This window comes from Microtus oregoni, unplaced genomic scaffold (genome assembly GCF_018167655.1).
Source record: "Microtus oregoni isolate MIOR12 unplaced genomic scaffold, Mior012 000003F_ref0000135, whole genome shotgun sequence".
NCBI classification, from domain to species: Eukaryota; Metazoa; Chordata; class Mammalia; order Rodentia; family Cricetidae; genus Microtus; species Microtus oregoni.
Genome location: NW_024543062.1, coordinates 63,732,554 through 63,751,619, shown reverse-complemented (window position 1 = coordinate 63,751,619; position 19,066 = coordinate 63,732,554). Strand labels below are relative to the sequence as shown.

The 19,066-nt window shown below is 44.1% G+C and overlaps 1 protein-coding gene across 1 annotated transcript; it reads left to right on the top strand.

Annotated features, from left to right (window-relative positions):
- Positions 1-6,998: 6,998 nt before the first annotated feature.
- Positions 6,999-13,779, top strand: Snrpe (small nuclear ribonucleoprotein polypeptide E). The gene is made up of 5 exons (XM_041648933.1): positions 6,999-7,125; positions 7,537-7,563; positions 8,408-8,470; positions 11,212-11,290; positions 13,567-13,779. Exons 1-5 carry the CDS (start codon positions 7,072-7,074, stop codon positions 13,620-13,622), a joined length of 279 nt encoding a protein of 92 aa, XP_041504867.1. The 5' UTR covers positions 6,999-7,071; the 3' UTR covers positions 13,623-13,779.
- The last annotated feature ends 5,287 nt before the right edge of the window (positions 13,780-19,066 follow it).

Genomic DNA, 19,066 nt, shown 5'->3' with positions numbered 1-19,066 from the left:
GCCCAACCCTGTTTGTAGGCCAGCTTTTGCTGTCCAGGCTGACCTTCCTTCCTGATTGATCCTGCTGCCTTTGCCACCCAAGTGCTTAGATGAAAGAATTACAGCAAGTTCATGAGGTGCTAGGATTGCTCCCAGAGCATGGTGCTGACTCCATCCCAAATCCTGCAGCTGATTTTCAATTTGCCAAGTGTTGAGGGGTGGAGAAGGACTAGAGAGATGGCTCAATTCGTAAAGGCACTTGACTCAATCCTGGCAACAGAGTTCAATAAAGATGGACAGAGATAACCAACTCCACAACATCGTCCTCTGACTTCCTGTGCTTGTGCCATGTCCTGTGCTCCTTGCCCCCATAAGTTTCTAAAACTTAGAGCCAGTGACCCAAGTTCAATCTTTAACTCTGTAGTAAATTGAGCAAAAAATGTGCAGTGACTCTAGAACAACAATCTAAGGTTTTATGGTTTTTTTTATTAAAAGTTTCAGAAGTCTTACTGAATAGGCCTATTATAAATCTGTATGTGGGGCTGGAGAGATGGCTCTGCGGTTAAGAGCACTGACTGCTCTTCCAGAGGACCTGGGTTCAATTCCCAGCACCCACATGGCACCTCACAACTGTCTGAAAATGCAGTTCCATGAGATCTGACACCTTCACACCAATGCACATAAAATAAAGTTAAATAAATCATTAAAAAATTAAAAATTTATGGAGTGAATGTGACCATAATAAGCAAAAAGCAGTGAATTAAAACAATATTGCCCCTGTCCTGATTTTTTTTTTCTACCTCTTTACTTTGTTCTCAATTAGCAGTGAAGAAGTAGTCTGTTGAACTTACACTGGTCTGTACTCAAGGGAGCTGGACAAGAGTGTTTAGAAAGGTGTTCTGTGTGAGGGCTAAGGAACTGAACAGATGAGGGGAATATTTACATTGAACAAGCAAGTTCCAGTGGAAGGACAAGGGAGATGGACTCTTACCTGACGGAGCAGCTGTGGTGAGAAGTCACTTGTGTGTTTGGAGAGCTCGGAAAAGCTTTGGAAAAGCTACCAGGAGGAAAAGTTAGGTGTGATGGCCATCAGGATTTTGGAGTGCCCCCCCCCCCCTTAAAGAAGCACAGAGCAATCTTGGACTTACACTGTAATTAAACACTTGATCATCGAGGATAGAAGAGTAGAAGTCAGATTCCCGCTCTTGAAGAACTTACGCAGTTTTTGAGGGTGTGTGTATGTGTGTGAATGCCACCTGTGTGGGGATGTCTGGAGTTCTGAGCAGTTGTGAGCTTCCTGGCACAGGTGCTAGGAATGCAAGGTCCTCTGGAAAAGCAATAAGTAACCTTAACTGCTGGGCCATCTTTCAAGTCTCTTCGGAAATAATTGCAAGACAGAAGTCAGCCGGAGAAGTTGCTCATTTCTGTAAACCCAACATTAGAAGGTAAGGATAGTTCAAAACCAGCCTCAGTTATGTATTTCAAAGCCAATCTGCACTATGAGTGTTTCAGAAAAACAAAGCAACGGGAGTAAAGTAGAATTTTTTGTTTTTGTTTTTTTTTTTTTTGTTTTTTTCGAGACAGGGTTTCTCTGTGGTTTTGGAGCCTGTCCTGGAACTAGCTCTTGTAGACCAGGCTGGTCTCGAACTCACAAAGATCCGCCTGCCTCTGCCTCCCGAGTGCTGGGATTAAAGGCGTGTGCCACCACCGCCTGGCAGTAGAATTTTTTTTTTCTCGGTTTTTCGAGACAGGGTTTCTCTGTAGCTTTGGAGCCTGCCCTGGAACTAGCTCTTGTGGACCAGGCTAACCTTGAACTCAGATCCACACACCTCTGCTGGGATTAAAGGCATGCACCACCATTACCTATGTTTTGGTATTTTTTGAGACAAGGCCCCACTAATGTAGCCTTGGCTGGCCTGGTACTTGCTATGTAGACCAGGCTGCCTGTCTCTTTTATCCTCACTGGGATTAAAGGTATGTACTACCATGCCCAGCTTTATATGGAGATTTGAGGTAGATAATACCCCAGACAGAATGAGCTAGAGTTTTAGTAGCTTTCTTTTTATTTCTTATTGTACTCTGGAAAAAAGGGCTCATATGGCCTTACACTTTTGATCCTTCTGCCTCTACCTCTCAAATGTTGGGATTACAGATAGACGTCACTAGGTCTGGTTCATGTAGTACTGGATGTTGAAGCCAGGGTTTTGGACACGTAGAGTGGTACCTTACCTTAAACAGATAACTAAGTCACAGAGTGATGGTTTTATTTTTACTGGCTAATGGCCCAACCCTCACACGGGGAGCCTGTCTTTTGCCCTCTGCCTTTATTAAATTGCTTTTTTGTTTTGTTTTGTTTTGTTTTGTTTTGTTTTGAGACAGGGTTTCTCTACATACCCCTGGCTGTCCTGGAATTCACTGTAGACGAGACTGGCCTCAAACTCAGAGGTCTGCATTCCTCTGCCTCCTGAATGCTAGGATTAAAGGTGTGCACCACCATACCCCCCCCCCTTTTAAAAATGTGTGTGTTTTGCCTGCATGTATGTCTGTGCACCATTTGCATGCTTGGTACAGAAGAGGGTGTTAGATCCCCTGGAGTTGGAGTTACAGGTGGGTGGTTGTAAGCTGCCATGTGGGTGCTGGGTACCAAACCTGGTTCCTCTTCAAGTACAATTAGACCTCTGAAAGCCATCTCTTCAGTCCCTACCTTCGTCAGTGTGTATGTAGCTTCCTTCCTACCTAAGAGGCCATGACTGTTGGACTGCTTTTTCAAACAAGGTTGATGTCTGTCCACAGGCATGCACTTTACATTTACTCTGCATTTTAGTTGTTTGTCGTGGGGCATGGTAGCGCATGCCATTAATCCCAGCACTTGGGAGGCAGAGGTAAGTGAGTTCTGGGCCAGCCTGGTCTACATAGTAAGTTCAGGACAGCCAGGGCTATGTAGAGACCCACCCCAAATTGTTTACCAATACTTCCCTCACAAGCAGAAAGCGCTGGGGGTGCAGATCAGAGGTGCTGTGCTTGTCTAGCACGCAGAAGACCCTGGATTAAGTCCCCACGCGGGGAACGGGACGGAGAAGAGAGCATGCTAAGACATCTTGTCTTTATAGTGACTAGCTCACATAGGTGCGATAGTTCTCCCAGGCTGCCATATGTCACTATAAATCAAACAGGTCATCAGATCTCAGTTGAGAGTAAAGGCCTGGCCAGATAGATGGAGGTGGTATTTCTAGTGAGGCTCTTTCTGGCTGCGGATAGCCGCTTACAGTGTCCTCACATGGCCTTTCATCCCTCCCATGGAGAAATGGAGGCCTCTGTCCTCTCTTCGTTATTTGTTTGTTTGCTTGGCTGGGCCTGGAACTCAGGACTCATGTATGCGAGGCAAGTACTCAATACTGACCTACATCTCCAGCCCCCCTTTCTCCTCTGAGGACACCAGTAAGATGAGGTTCAGTCCCACTCAGGAGATTTCACACCATCTTAATTGCCTCTTCAGCCGTACCTCAAAATAAATAGTTAGGAAGAGACCGTCTTATCTTCAAATACAGCCCCATTCTGAAGTGCTAGCGGCTTAGAGCTTCAACAGCTAAATCCATGACCGAAGGAGTAACATGAATGGGTGAGTCACTCTTGACTCATTGCAGGGCTTGCTGATCTTTTCTGGAAACTCTAGCTTCCCAATATCCTTGTCATGCTTTTTTGAGTATCAAATGCCCAGCAAGTTGTGAGGCTTCCAGGTGAAACGGAACTTCATCTTACTGGAGAGAGGTCTGTAATATTCAGGAAGTGGCTGGCTATGGTGGCAGGAGGATTAGCAGTTCAAGGCCAGGAATTTGAGCCAGTCTGGAGTATGAGAGATACATGAGATAGCATGTCAGTCAAATCAGGAGGGTCTCTCTTTGAGCTAGTGCACCTCAGCATCTTTTACAGACATCAGGAAGCTCATGAAAACCTCAAGATTTGCAAGAATATTATGATTGATTGCAATTTAAACCAAGGTTTTGCTCGTTTCTATTATTGAATGTATTCATTGAATTGTGACTGCTTTGCCCTTTGATCTTCAGGCAAACTTTATTTATTAAAACACAAACAATATTCCACTATAGTTTGGAGTGTGATACATTCTTTTTAAAGAAATAATTATCCCATGTAAAAAAAATGTTTCTTTTTGTAGCTTACAACTAGTTTCTTCACAGCACAGGAGGCAGAGGCAGGAGAATCTCTGTGAGTTCAGGCCAGCCTGGTCTACAGATCGAGTTCCAGGACAGCTGTGGCTACAGAATGAAACTGTGTCTTTTTTTTTTATCATAATACTCTTATAAGATTGGTATTCCTGCTATTCTTATCTAAAGAAGACCCCAGCTAAGTGCATTTTGATTCTGCTATTTGACTTAAGTGCTATCCGTGAAGATATTGGTCCCCATAGATACCTTCCAAATTCCTCAGCTTCAGTTCTGAGCTTTCTTATTAGAAAGTGAATATTCCAGCTGGGTGGTGGTAGCACACACCTTTAATCCTGGCACTTGGGAGGCAGGCGAATCTCTGTGAGTTTGAGGTCAGCCTAGTCTATGAAGTGACTGAAAAAAAAAAAAAAGAAAAGAAAAAGTGAATATTCCAGTTAAGTAAAATTTGACCCAAACCAAAAGCCACGCCATAACAGAACTGAGTAGGCAACACAGGACTTGACAATTAAGCTGGACTAGCCGGCCAGCACACCCGGGCGCCCTCCTGTTCCGAATTCACAGGCGCACACTGCCTGTGTCCAGCTTTTGAGTAGGTGATTGGATTTGGGTCCTACCTAGTCTTTTCCCCAGAGCCTTAAGTGTATGTAATAAATGTGTAAGCACTGGGTGGTGGTGGCATATGCCTTTAATTCCGGCACTCGGGAGGCAGAAGTGAGTTCCAGTGCAGCCAGGACTGTTAAGCAGAGAAACCATGTCCTGAGAAACGGATTCTGGCAGAGGGGCCAAGGAATGGATGCTAAGTGATACAGCTCGGATGGAAACGGATTCTGGCAACTGGGAGTCAAGGATTAGCACAGGCCACAGTAAGCATAGCAGTTTACAGCTGCTGCTCTAGGGAAAGCCTTCCCAAGTGCAATAGCCCTGCTCCAGCAGGACAGGGCTTCCCTTTGGCTCTGGTCCCCCAGAGTGTAACAGCTCTGCTTTGCCAGCCCTGTTTGCTCTTCTCCACCCCAGCTCCGGAGAGAAGCTGTTACTTCTCTGCTCCATTCAGGAAAAAGGTCTTCACACAAACCTTATTCAAGAGATTTATTGGGGGGAAGAGTCCAGCAGAATGTCTGCCTGTCCAGAGTGGGAAAGGCAGCAGCAAACTGAAGAGGTGCAGGACTTTTATAGGGCTTCTTAGGGGTAGAGTTTTTCCAGGGAAAAGATTTCCTGGGTGGGAATTGGTCAGATTTCAGTTCCTTGAGCTCAGATTGGCTAGACCTTGTGCTCAGGGATTGGTTGGTTTCTCTACACAGGGACTGGTTGGCTTTCTGTTTTGTTGGTCAGGGCAGATTTGGCTCTGGTTTCAGGACCAAAGTGTGTTTCTTTCACTGACCCTTTAGCCTTGGGCTCTAATTTCAGGGCCAGGGCATATTTCTTTTACTGACTCTGATTCTAGGATCAAAGTGTGTTTCTTTGGTTCTGGGTTCAGGGCTAAAGATTTCTTTCATTGGCTTGGGTCTCAGAGCTAGGGTGTGTTTCTTTCACTGGCTTGGGTCTCAGAGCTAGGGTGTGTTTCTTTCACTGTCTCTGGTTTCACAGATGGGGTGGATTTCTTTGGCTGGCTCTTTGTCCCTACGAAATGCATGTGGGTTTGTTTTTTTGTTTTGTTTTTGTTTTTTGGGTTTTTTTTTGTTTTGTGTTGTTTTTTTTGTTTTGTTTTGTTTTGTTTTGAGACAGGGTTTCTCTGTTTAACAGTCCTGGCTGTCCTAGAACTCTCTTTGTATACTACATTGGCCTCGAACTCACAGAGATCTGCCTGCCTCTCCCTCCAATGTGCTGGGATTAAAGGTGTGTGCCACCATCGCCCGGCAAACATGTTTTGACTTACATTTCCAATTTATCTCAAATTTATCAGTTTTAACCTTGTGTGGCTTGTTTTATTTTGTTTTGGTTTTTGTTTTTTGTTTGTTTTTGAAACAAGGGCTCATGTAGCTTATATTGATCTGGAACACACTATTTAGCAGATGATCTTAAACTGATACTCTTGCTTCCATCTTCCATGAGCTGAGATTACAGGTGCCGGCAAATCTAATATAGTTCAAGAACACGTGTGCATTATTACCTCCTTGAGTCTTCAGTCCTGCAGAGGTACGTTTAAGTCTCCAGGCATTTTATACAGGCGTGTGCCTGTAATTCCAGCACGAGGGAGACAGGCAAGCAGAAGTCTATGAGTTCGAGGCCAGCCTTGTTGTAGACAAGAGCGAGTTCCAGGACAGCCAAGACCACACAGAGAAACCCTGTCTTGAAACAAACAAACAAAAAAAAATTAATTTTCACTTCAGAGGAGAGCGAATCAGAGATGTTGAGTCCTAATGACGTGTCATTAGTCGCACAACTCTGCGAGGGATCTGAGCCCAGCAAGCCTATTTGAGCACTTTCAAGCTAGAGAGATTGCCATCTTCAGTTGCCATCAATAGTAACAATATAAAGGTGATGAGACTTGAATCTGTTATTGGCATAAACCACAGCAACACCATTGCTTCGGGCATGACCCAGAATGAATAAGGGAGGTCCGCAGATGGTGTTGGATAAGATGCTCCTCGCTGCGCAGCTACCAAGCCTAACTTGCAGAACAGCTGTCAAAATAGCCCTTAAGCAGAAGCAAGCCGACTGTTGCGCAGGCGCCTGGCCTAAGCCCCTGTGCGCCCCCAGCCTTCCACCAGGTGGCGCGGGAGGACCAACCTTGGAAGGCGGCCTGCGGAGGTAATAAGCATAGAGAAAAGGCGCCTCGTGCCTAGAGAGGCGTTTCCCAGGAGCGGCCCCGGTCGCCTATGACCACATGCACTTCCGTTTCCAGGTCGGTCTTCCGGAAGTCGCTGTCTGAGGAGGCCTTCCTGCTCGTGCGGTCTTTGTGACTTCCACCATGGCGTACCGCGGCCAGGGCCAGAAGGTGCAGAAAGTGATGGTGCAGCCCATCGTATCCTACGCTGCGTGTGAACTCTGGGCTTTGGGTCCATAGACGCCGTGAGCGTCCCCACGGGCGGGGAGCAGGGGAGCCCGTTGCGGGCCGCTCTTCCCGTGAGGCCCCGGGGCGGCCGAGGCGGCGGGAAAGCGCGCGGAGTTGAAGGGCTGCGGGAGGCGGGCTCGGGCGGACCGTGCGGAGCGAGCGCTACGGAACGGAAGCGGGGTCGGCGGAATGCAAGAGGAGGATGCGAGCCACCAGGGAGAAACGAAGGCGGTGGGGGAGTGGGTGCCTTCTGAGTTTCTAGGTGGTCACTAGTGTTTGCGGGTGCGGCTGGGCCTGGTGTTGGGGCGCTGGAGAATCAGGTGAGGGCGGGAGCAGAGTCTCTGCTGTGTACAGTTCTTTTCCTTGATCGCCGCGGTGCAGAACCTCATCTTCAGATACTTGCAAAACGTACGTAAGTTATTCGTTAACTGTTTTCTTATGGTCACTGAAATGAAAGTTGCGCTTCTTTGGCTATTTTTGTACCAGCATCCCTGATCCTGTGCTGTAGACTTAAAAAACCGAGGGGGACCACAGTTGAGAATAAGCCTGCTCCGAGAGCGCTAATTAATAAGATGGTGTACGTCTGTGCCTCACTCAACGTGCATACAATTCCGTTACTCTCTGCAAAAACTAAATCACTCACATGATCTGTTGGTAAACTTAACAGTGCCATTTGACTATTATTTTTTTCCCTTAGCTAAGCTAAAAATGAACAAAATAAACCTAAAAAAAGAAAGTTAGATACAGAGGAGTGAGTGGCAAATGCCCCTCTTAGGAGAGATTTTTAATTTGAGAATGTTACAACAAAGATAAAAAATCGTTTTAAACCTGTGTCATTTTTAATCGCTGGAATTGAGGTTAGATGTGTGACGAGGAAAACGACAAGGGAGGGGGCGGCATTCTCACGATTTTGAATATCGATTTTGCTTAAGAAGGTCTTGGTCTATATAGAAACTTTCTTGTGTGTGCGCCATGCTGTGAACAAGTTTAACTGTAAATGTATTCATGCTGGGAGCAGTGATAAAGTCTTGGGAATGTAGGAAAATTAGTTTGAACAGCCCTGTCCGAGCATTTATTAAATAAAAATGTTTCTCAGCAAGTTAACCGAGATACCAGCTCTTAGATGTAGACTACTGACCTACAATGTTTGCCCTATATTCATTGGAACCTTTCTATAAGTCATTCACTATGGAATCAATGTAATGGTGTGGGCGTGTGTATATTTCTAAAAACATTCTTATTTTTATTTCAGAGGTCTCGGATTCAGGTCTGGCTGTATGAGCAAGTGAATATGCGGATAGAAGGTTGTATTATTGTGAGTACCCAGGCCGCTTTTCTCAGTTTATTAGAAAAAGACATCTCGGGAAATGGCCAGCTAGAGCAATATACAAGAAGTCAAGGACCCAACCCAAGGAAGACTCTTCGGGGCCCACATTATTTAGCCTCTTCTTGCTTTGGTTGTTAGGTTTAGATGGCTTCTTTCTTTTTAAGATTTATTTGTTGTATGTGCATTGGTGCTTTGCCTGCATGTGTGTCTGTGTGAGTGTGTCAGACCCCCGGAACTGGAGCTACAGTTGTGGGCTGCCATATGGTTGCTGCCAGTTGAACTCCGGTCACTGAGCCACCTCAGTGATAGTTCTTTTCTTAAAAGAACTTAAAGGGAGAATTAAACTTTTAAGAAGAACTTAGGGGGCTGGCGAGATGGCTCAAAGGTTAAGAGCACTGGCTACAATTCCCAGCAACCACATGAAGCATCTATAATGAGATCTAGTGTCCTCTTTTGTCATGCAGGCAGAACACTTTATACATAATAAGTAAATCTTTAAAAAAGAAGAAGAACTTAGTTTGTGAGGCAAGGAAACAATTAGATCAAAATCCGAGGGGGATGGGCAATGCCTCCAGAACTGGTAGGGTTAAATGAGGCACAAGAACAGGATACCTCAGCAGTGCTTGTTGTTTGCTTGGTTGGGCTTATGCTTTTATTGTTATTTTGGTGGTTCCTGGGATCAAACTCAGGATTTAGATTTGTTTTATGAGTGTCTTGCGTGTGTGCTTGTGTGTGTGTGTGTTTGCGTGCCCACCCACACAGGCCAGAAAATGGATGGTTTTGAGTCACATGGGTGCTGGGAACCAAGCCTGGGTCCTCTGCAAGAGCAGCAAATGCTCTTGTGCCATCTCTTTTTCTTTTTTTGGTTTTTCGAGACAGGGTTTCTCTGTGGTTTTGGAGCCTGTCCTGGAACTAGCTCTTGTAGACCAGGCTGGTCTCGAACTCACAGAGATCCGCCTGCCTCTGCCTCCCAAGTGCTGGGATTAAAGGCGTGCGCCACCACCGCCCGGCTTCTTGTACCATCTCTTAACCACCGTGCCATTTCCTGGCCTCTGGATTCTTTGTGTGTGGCAGAAGACTCTGCTTGGAAATCCTTTTGTTTGAGCCTCCTAAGTGTTGAAATTAATAGCCATGGGCATCTTGTTTTATTTTTTTAAAAGATTTTATGTGCAATGGTGTTTACCTGCATGTGTTTGTGTGAGGATGCCAGATCCTCAGAAACTGGAGTTAAAGACAGTGGTAAGCTGCCATGTGGTGCTGGAAACTGAACCGAGTCCTCAGGAAGAACAGCCAGTGCTCTTAACTGTGAATGTCCCTCTGACCCTGTCTTTGTTTATTCTTGAGGAACGGTGGTATTGCTGTGTAGCCAGGGGAGGCCTTGAACTTAGAATCCTTTCTCAGCCTCCTGAGATTTACAGGCTTGCACTAGCCATGTTCAACCCCAGTAATACTTCTTGTTTGTGGCGGGAAGTTTGGATGTTCATATTCATGTGTGTGTCTGTAAGAGGTAGACATTGGGTCTCGTCTATTGTTCTCCATCTTTTCTTTTTTGAGACAAGATCCCTCACTGAGCTTGGAGCTCGTGGGTTTGACAAGACTAGTTGGCCAGCAAACCCCAGAAATCCTCATGTGTCTTTCCAGCGCTAGGTGCAGGTCTATGCCACTGTGCCCTGCTTTATTTGTGAGTGCTAGGAACCCAAGCTTATTTCCTTGTAATTGCGAGTACTTTATCATTGAAGTCTCCCTAGTACCCCTCCCCCGCCTCAAAGCTGCCGACTGCTTTGAAGAAAAAATAAAAACCTTCTGGGAGTGTTGTTAGCGTACTTTGTTATTTTATATAGATAGTGTCCATCAGTAATCTCTTACCAGTTGGAAGACACGCTTAATAATTTGTGGAAGCAGTGCTTGTGAGAACAGGAGAGAGCAGTGGCAGACGGTAGTCCGTGTGTAAATCTACGCATGTCTGCACATACTGGATTGGGCAGGTTATAAAAAGATAGAGTATCTGCCTAGCATATCTAGTGAATGTTTAAATTCAGTAGATTGAAGAAGTACTTGGGATGCCATCCTAGCTTTCTTTGCTATTTAAAACAAGCAGGCTAGAGATGCGCCTCCGAGGTAAGCCACTTCCCTAACATGTGTGGGAGTCCCTGAGTTCTCAGCAGCAGCACCACCACCCAAAAATTATTTTTTTTAAATACCCCAAGAATTGTGCATGACACATTTGACAAGGCCTAGTGGCACACACCTGTCATCTCAGTATTTGGAGTAGAGAGGGATAAGAGGCTCGGGAGTTTGAGGCTGTCCTTGGTTACATAGGAAGTTTGAGGCAAACATAGACCACATGAGATGCTATCTCAAAAATAAGAGGCTATTTGATGGCTCAGCAGATAAAAGCATTTCCTCCAGAGGACCAAGTTCAGTTCCCAGTACACACATTTGATGGCGCTCAACCGCCTGTACTTCCAGTGAATGGATCCAGTGCCTCTGCCTCCTGGGGCACCTGCATTCTATGCGTACATCCACCCACAAATAAACACATAAACATAATAAAAAATTTACAACCTTTGAAAGAATACAAATAGGTTAATAAGTAGATCTTTAGTGTCTGAGCTGAAAGATCAGTGGAGGGATAAACTTCTAAAGGTAACTCATATTTCTGAATCTAATTATTCTTTAGAATGGTTGTGTGTTGTTTACTTGAAAATAACTTGTCAATTGACTTCCAGGGCTTTGATGAGTACATGAACCTCGTATTAGATGATGCAGAAGAGATTCACTCTAAAACAAAGTCAAGGAAACAATTGGGTAAGAATACAGTTGGCTTTACAGATTTCTCTCTACTTAGCTAGCAGACTTGAATGGCTTGAAGCTGAATTTGTGTTTAAATTTAGCTTAAATTTGCAAAGTTGCTTTTGAAGTCATCTTCTGCTACTTATTCCTTTACCCACTCCTTTGTTTTTGTTTTGTTTATTGGTAGGGTCTCATGTAACCCAGAATACTTTTAGTCTTGCTAAGAATGACACGGAACTCCTGACTTGCCTGCCTCCGCCTCCCCAGGGCTAGGATCATAGGCATTTGCCACCATGTCCAGCTAATGATGTTAAAGTTAAATCTTTGGTCATTACTGGTGTTCACTTATGTTTAACACTGAACAGATTTTACACAGTTGACTGCTCCTTAAAATTTGATCCCTTGGATCTGTGACATAGTTCTTGAGTATTTCTTATTCATCTCTGGTTATTTCTTTTCAGGCTTTGGTATATTTATCCTTTTCCACCCAGCCATTAAATGTTTGAGGCTGGGTTCCAGCTCTCCTTTGACTTTTTCCCTAGATACTTAATAATATCACAGTTTCAGTTACTAATCTATGCACTGATTACCGTATTCATGTGTCTAGTCCAAACCTCTTCTCTGAACCTGTTCATCATATCAGAAGGCAAATTCACTTTCTTCATACACACTGTTTAGCATGGGTTTGGTGTTTGCCACCTTACCAACAGTTTCCTTTTTGAAATTCTGTCTCTGACTTTATTAACTTTTGCTTGAAATTCTTCATTGCCAGCTGGGCGGTGGTAGTGCGCAGCTGTAGCTTCGATCCCAGCACTCTGAGGCAGAGGCTGGTGGGTCTCTGAGTTCAAGGCCAGCCTGATCTGTAGAGTAGATCCAGGACAACTAAGGCTACACAGAGAAGCCCTATCTCAAGAAACATTTAAAAAGAAAAGAAATTCTTCATTGCCTTTCTATTTTTCCTGTGAAAGGACAAATCTTGTTTTTGTGGAAACCAGATCAGGCCATGTCTTCACTCATCTTGTGACCTGCTGTCCCATTTTCTGAGTACTCACTATGCTTGTCTTTGTTCAGTTCTTTACACCTGCACATTTGCCCTGCTTTCTGTTTGAGGTAGAGCTCCCTGTTTAGCCCAGGCTGGCCTTAACTTTGCTTCATTTTCCTGAGTGATTGTGTTTTAGGGTTACGTTTCAGGTTACATTTACATACATTGTTTCCTGTGTCTTCAGAACTCCGATCAAATATACCTTTCTCTAAGATACCCAAAATTTAGCCAGGCAGTGGTGGCACACACCTTTAATCCTAGCACTCAGGAGGCAGAGGCAGGTAGATCTCTGTGAGTTTGAGGCCAGCCTGTTCTACAAGAGCTAGTTCCAGGACGGGCCCCAAAGCTACAGAGAAACCTTGTCTTGAAGAAACCAAAAAAACTAAACAACAAAAAACCCAAAATTTATTTTGGTTTTCCTTGGAATAGGAGGAGATGGGGTGTCGTGTGGTGAGTTTATAGTGATACATTTACTGTTTTACCACTGCCTCTGTGTAAGCCTAGATGCTCCATAAGTGCACGAGTCATGTCCTATCTGACTCAGTAAGCTCAGTAGCTGACTCAGTGCTTGACACAGAAGAGAGTTTAAAAAGCCAGGTAACAAGAAGGAATCTTAATCAAGCGATGATACTGAGTGTTTTGTCTTTTGTTAATAGTTAGTGCTCACCGAATCACTTATCCATGGTGGGGTTCAGATAATCTCTTTCCTGAACCCTAATGATTGTTTTGGACTTAAACTGAATAGATGGAAAACAGTCTAAGGAATGATAGTGTTGTTTGCTTTTGAGGTGCTCTTGTTCTATAGCCCAGGCTGTCCTTAGACCTGCATCCTACCTTAGCCTCCCAGTGCTGGGATTGCGGGCATACAGTGTCTCCCCCAGCAGGTGGACTATTACTTATTGACAGTTTCGGAGATAGGATTGAAATACACTGCATTTCCCAAATTTGACAGACACCTCATTTAAAAACTCTGTGAGTTTAATTTTGGGAGATACTGCTTCAAGACTTCAGTTGACGTAGACGGTAAGAACTTTAGAACAGTACTGCTTTAATTCTGCTCTTAGAGAAGAGGTGCATGTGTGCCAGTAGACCTGGCAGTGAGGCTTTCAAAATATGGGCACTTGAAAATGGTCACATACCTTTTTGTGAGAGGTATAAATCTCGAAATACTGTTTAAAACAAAAGTCTGATGCTGAAAGGTGACTGACTGGCTGTGTGTCTGGTAATTAACAGCTTTCATTCTTTCCAGGTCGGATCATGCTGAAAGGAGATAATATTACTCTGCTCCAAAGTGTTTCCAACTAGAGACCGTCAGGCGCTTGAGAAGTTGAAGAGGAAGTGCAGTGTTTTTAAAAGTGTCTTCTGTTGGGAGCATAGTCCAAAACATTTATTCCTGTTGTTTTAGTGGCCCTTATGTTATTATCAGGTGACAATAAATGCTGTGAGATTGTTTTTATTACAATTGTAGTTGTTTGATTCCTGTGGCAAAATCCTTTTGCATAGTGGTTCTTCTAGTTGTTGGTATTGTAAGGTTCCTGAAGGAAGGGTTATCAGTTGCCTTGGGCATTTGCTTTTCTCAGCAGGGGTCTGTACCTTCTTGAGGCAACGAGTAAGAATTCTGTACAGGTAAGCTGCCAATGTTGGGTGAAAGAGGCTGGGGGGTTACAAGTAAGCAGGCTTTTTCACTAGTGATAAACTCATCAGTTCTAATTGCTTGGGGTTGGAAGTGTAGTTCAGCAGTAAGTGCTCGTTTGTTGTGCAGGAGTCCCTGGGTTGATCCCCAGTTTTACAAAACAAAAGCCCACTGACTGACTTCTGGGTGCGAAAACACTAGCATTTCTAAGTGCAGAAGGCCGAAAACATGTTCATAGCTCTCTTTGCTTAGCACTTACTGAGACACTGAAGTCTTTGAGAATTTGGTGGTCCATGCCTATAACCTTAGCAAGAGAATGAGGCAGAAGGATCTGAAGGTCAAGGCTTGACTATGCTGCAAAATGAGAGACTGTTTAACAAGAGCAGACTGGGAGGAATATAAAATAAAGATGGATAAGCTTTTTTTTCTCCCTTGATTTTTGTTTATTATGTATACAGTTATACAATGTTCTAATTGCAGGCCAGAAGAGGGCACCAGATCTCATTGTGAATGGTTGTGAGCCACCATGTGGTTTCTGGGAATTGAACTCAGGACCTCTGGAAGAACAGTCAGCTCTTAACCACTGAGTCATCTCTACAGGCCGATAAGAAACTTTTTGAGATTGGTATTTTAGGGGAAAAAAAAAAAACCCACAAAACACCTGGCAAATTGTTAGATAATGTTATAGCATGGTGAAGAAACATACCAGTTTATTCTTAACTTTTAAGATCTAGATTTGGTCTGGGGAAATATCTCAGTGGGTAAGCATTTAACATGAGGACTGGAGTTAGGACCCCAGAACCTAATGAAAGCTGGGTGCATGTGGTGGCCTGCCTATAATGTCATTGCCTAGGGAGGTGGGAAATGGAACTTGGGAGCAGCATCTACAAGCTGTGTGTTCAGTGATAGACTTCCCCAAAGTGTAAGGTGGGGAATGATGGAGGAAGACAATCATTGACAGTCTTGGGGGCACATGTACAAACACATGTAAAAAAAAACTAAAAACTATTTTTGCTCACCCCCAAGGGTTTTTTGTTTCTTTTTTCATGGTTGTTTACTTTGATGAGAATGTACATGCTCGTGCCACATCTCAAATGACAACTTTCGAGAGACCGTTCTCCTTGTGGGATCTGGGGAGTGAAGGCCTGTAATCTGGCTTAATTTGTGTGTGTGAGTGCAGGTGTGCCGTGGCCATGTGTGTAGGATAGAGAACAGCTTCGGTGAGCAGAGTGTCTCCTCGAGCTCAGGCTGTCAGGCTTGCTGACACCCAAGTGCCTTTGCACAGCATGCCATCTTGTTGACCCTCCCTTTCCCCCTCTCCCCCTCTCCCTGTCTTCTGTGTGTGCACATACCTGTGTGTCTCAGGCTGTGCTGATGCCATGGAAACAGAAGAAGGTATCAGATCCCTTGGAACTGGAGTTGCCAGCCTTTGCAAGCTGCCCTCTGGGTTTTTGGATCCAGGTGTGATCCTTAGATCCTTAGGATTGAGCACTAGCATCTGCTCTTAGCCATTGAACTATTTTACCACCCACCGGCTCTTATTTTTTTCCCTCTCTTTATGTGGTGACTTGTTGGGTAATCCAGGCCAACCTCAAATTGATGCTCTTCCTGCTTCCGTTCACAAGTGCTGGGACTGTAGACATGCACCAACATGATTGACTGATTTGTTTTCTTTTTGGAATAAGGTCTTGTAGTTCAGTCTGTCCTCAAACTCAATATGTAGATGGGTGTACATTGAACACCTTATCTCCTGCCTCCTTCTCCCAAGTGTTGTGATTGCTAGCCTGCATTATCATATCTGATTGCATGTAGTGCAGGGGATTGAACCCAGGTCCCTGTTCTTGTTACTCAAGCACACTACAACTGAACTACATGCCCGGGTCTTTTTTGGGTGGTGGGAGGTGTTGGGGGTTCAAGACAGGGTTTCTCTGTGTAGCCCTGGCTGCCCTGGAACTCTGTAGACCAGGTTGGCCTCAAATTCATAGAGATCCACCTGCTTCTGCCTCCTGAGTGTTGGAATTAAAGGCATGCACCACCACCACCTGGCTAAAGAAATTACAGTCAATAACTGTAATTTTGGGGATTGAACCTAGGGCTTCAATTTACCACTGAGCTAAATCCCCAGCCCATGTACCCAGGACTTTATGTGAGCAAATGATCCTCTTAGTGGGATTTCTCTTTTTTTTTTTCTTTCCCTTTTTTAGTTAGCATTCAAAGTCATACATTTTATTGTAGCATTTTCTTCCATCCATCATACTTTGTTCTGATCAGTCCTCTCTGTAAGCTACCCCTCTGCCTGGTTTCCTTCCTTTCCTACATGGTCAGCCTCTGTTCAGCTTCCCTCCTCCCTACTTGTCTTTTTGAGTCTCCCTTATTTCACTTACAGTAACAACTTCTCATCCGTTTGCTTGTAAATGTCAGATTTTCTTATTTTTACAGATGAATAATATTTGGTGTGTATTCTGTGCTCTTATTCATATTAAGGGACATTAGGCTAGCTTGTGAAAAGTGTAACAATAAACATGGAAGTGCAAGAATTTCTGGTATTTTGAATCAGAGTTCTTTGGGAATGTATGCCCAACCTGCATGCATATATGAGCTGTATGACATTTCTGTCTTTAGTCTTTTGAGAAACCACCATGATAACTTGAGCAGAGGCTGTTCAAGTCCATAACCTATACACCAGCAGTGTATAAAGCAAGCTTCTCTTTCCACACCCTCACCTCTACATGTACGGCCTGGCACACATGCGCATGTACATCAGGACCTAATGTAAGACCTGAGATCCTCAAACTGCTAGAGGGAAATAGGAGCTTGCTGAAAAGGATTTCAGTGGCAAAGAATACTCATCCCAAGAGCTAGCAAATGGGTGATAGTCTACATGATGGGGTAAAGATCTTTGTTACCATTTTTTTTATAATTTATTTTTATTTCACGTACATTGGTATTTCGCCTGTATGTATGTATGAGGGTGTCAGGTCTCCTGGAACTGGAGTTATAGTTGTGAGCTGCCATGTGGGTGCTGGGAATTGAAAGAACAGTCAGGGCTTGCTTGTTTTTTGTTGTTTGTTTTTTGAGGCACAGTTTCTCTGTGTAGTCCTGGCTGTCCTAGAACTCACTCTGTAGACCATGCTGACTTCAAACTCAGGCATCCACCTGCCTCTGCCTCCCGAGTGCTGGAATTAAAGGTTTGTACCGCCATGCCTGGCTATCTTGCAACTAAAACTTTATTGTAAAGAACAAATGTTGGGGCTGGAAAGATGGCTCAGTGGTTAAGAGCACTGACTGCTCTTCCAGAGGATTTGGGTTCAATTCCTAGCACCCACATGGCAGCTCACAACTGTCTGTAACTTCAGTTCCAGAGAACCCAACACCTATGGCAAACACCAATGCACATAAAAAATAAAATTAAAAAAAAAAGACAAATGTTGCAGAGGATGTGGAGAGAGGAACTGGTATGGTACAACTTAATCCAGCTATGATGGAAATCAGTCTGGATTTTTCTTAAAAATCTTAAAATAGAACATGTTCCACAGCTGCCCATGTACTCTGTACAGGGATTAGCATGGTTAGCACCATTGTACTCACTATAACAGGGAAGTGGACAGTCCAGTTGTCCATCAACAGATGACTGGAACATACACATATAAGATGGAATACTTTTCCACTCTGAAAAATGTCCCAAAATTTAATCGGTAAACCCAGAATATATAATAAGGCCACACAACCTCAGGGGAAAAAAATGATCATCCTCATAAGTGGATCTTAGCCTATAATGTATACATGTGTATATGTAAACAAATGCGCGTGTGGGTACAGTCTGACATGTAGAAAGAGCAAGAAGTTTAGTTTAACCTGGGAGTTTGGGGATCTTGTGTGTGGTGGTCAAATTCATAAAAGTGTAACTGATAATGAAAGTATGTAATTCAGTGTGATAGCTGGGTGGTGGTGCACACGCCTTTAATCTCAGCTCTTCAGAGATAGGCCAGCCTGGTCTACAGAGTGAGTTCCCAGCTGTTACCCAGAGAAACTGTCTCACAAAACTAAAGTGTCATGATCAGTGGCTTCAGAATAGCTATTGTAGCTATCTAGAAGCTCACTGAGATGGGTAGCCTGCTGTGTGGTTTTGTTTGGCAATCTCTTCCAGTTTCACTGCAGATCTTACTGGAAGCTCGGCCCTCAATACCACTCAGTAGGAAGAGAACACTTCTGTAACTACAGCAGCATCAAATCATACAAGACTGAAAATACATTCAGATCAGTATTGATTTAGCTCCTTATTACATCACCAGAGAACAAAATGGTAAGGCAACTGCAGGATGGGCTATGAAGTGTGGAAATAGGGAATGAATGAAGTCAAGGAAGCAGGCAGGGAAGGGGAGAAATTGAAGCAAAGCAAGTAAATGTTTTTAAATGCAATGGAAGAAGTGTTAGGGAGGGGAAGGGAAAAGAGCACGAGATGAGAAAAGGACAACACATTGTATTACCCAATGGAAAAGCTGAGAAGAAGAATCAGAAAATAAAAACTTCTTTTTTAAAGAAAAAAATAAGGCAGTCAAAATAGAGCATCATGGGAAGGAAAAGCTAGGGAAGGGAACTAAAAAAATACTCCCAATAAGAAAGCAAAATTAGGCCGGGCGGTGGTGGCGTACGCCTTTAATCCCAGCACTGGGGAGGCAGAGGCAGGCGGATCTCTAGAAGTTCGAGGCCAGCCTAGTCTACAAGAGCTAGTTCCGGGACAGGCACCAAAGCTACAGAGAAACCCTGTCTCGAAAAACCAAAAAAAAAAAAAAAAAAAGCAAAATTAGACAAAAGCCCAAAGAACAACAAGATGTGTGTGTGTGTGTGTGTGTGTATGGGTTAGCAGGTGAGAACACATGCTGCTAGCAGCACGCCCTGAGTTCAATCTCTAGGACACACAGAAGAAGAGAACCAATGCCTGTAAGTTGTCTTCTGACTTCCAAATGGATGCTATGGCACATTCCACAAACAAAAATATACTGAAAAGGCACAAGGGAAAAGAGGTACTCGACCGGCTTTCGCCTCCCTGTACAGGGAACAGGCTTGGCTTCAGCAGCCTCAGATCAGGACAAGATGGTGCCTGGCCAGAGGAATT

Coding starts and splice junctions, on each gene's coding strand:
- Snrpe (XM_041648933.1), top strand. CDS start 7,072: ATGGCGTACCGCGGCCAGGGCCAGAAGGTGCAGAAAGTGATGGTGCAG. Junction 7,564..8,407: donor TCTTCAGATACTTGCAAAAC/GTACGTAAGTTA, acceptor TTTTTATTTCAG/AGGTCTCGGATTCAGGTCTG. Junction 11,291..13,566: donor AAAGTCAAGGAAACAATTGG/GTAAGAATACAG, acceptor CATTCTTTCCAG/GTCGGATCATGCTGAAAGGA.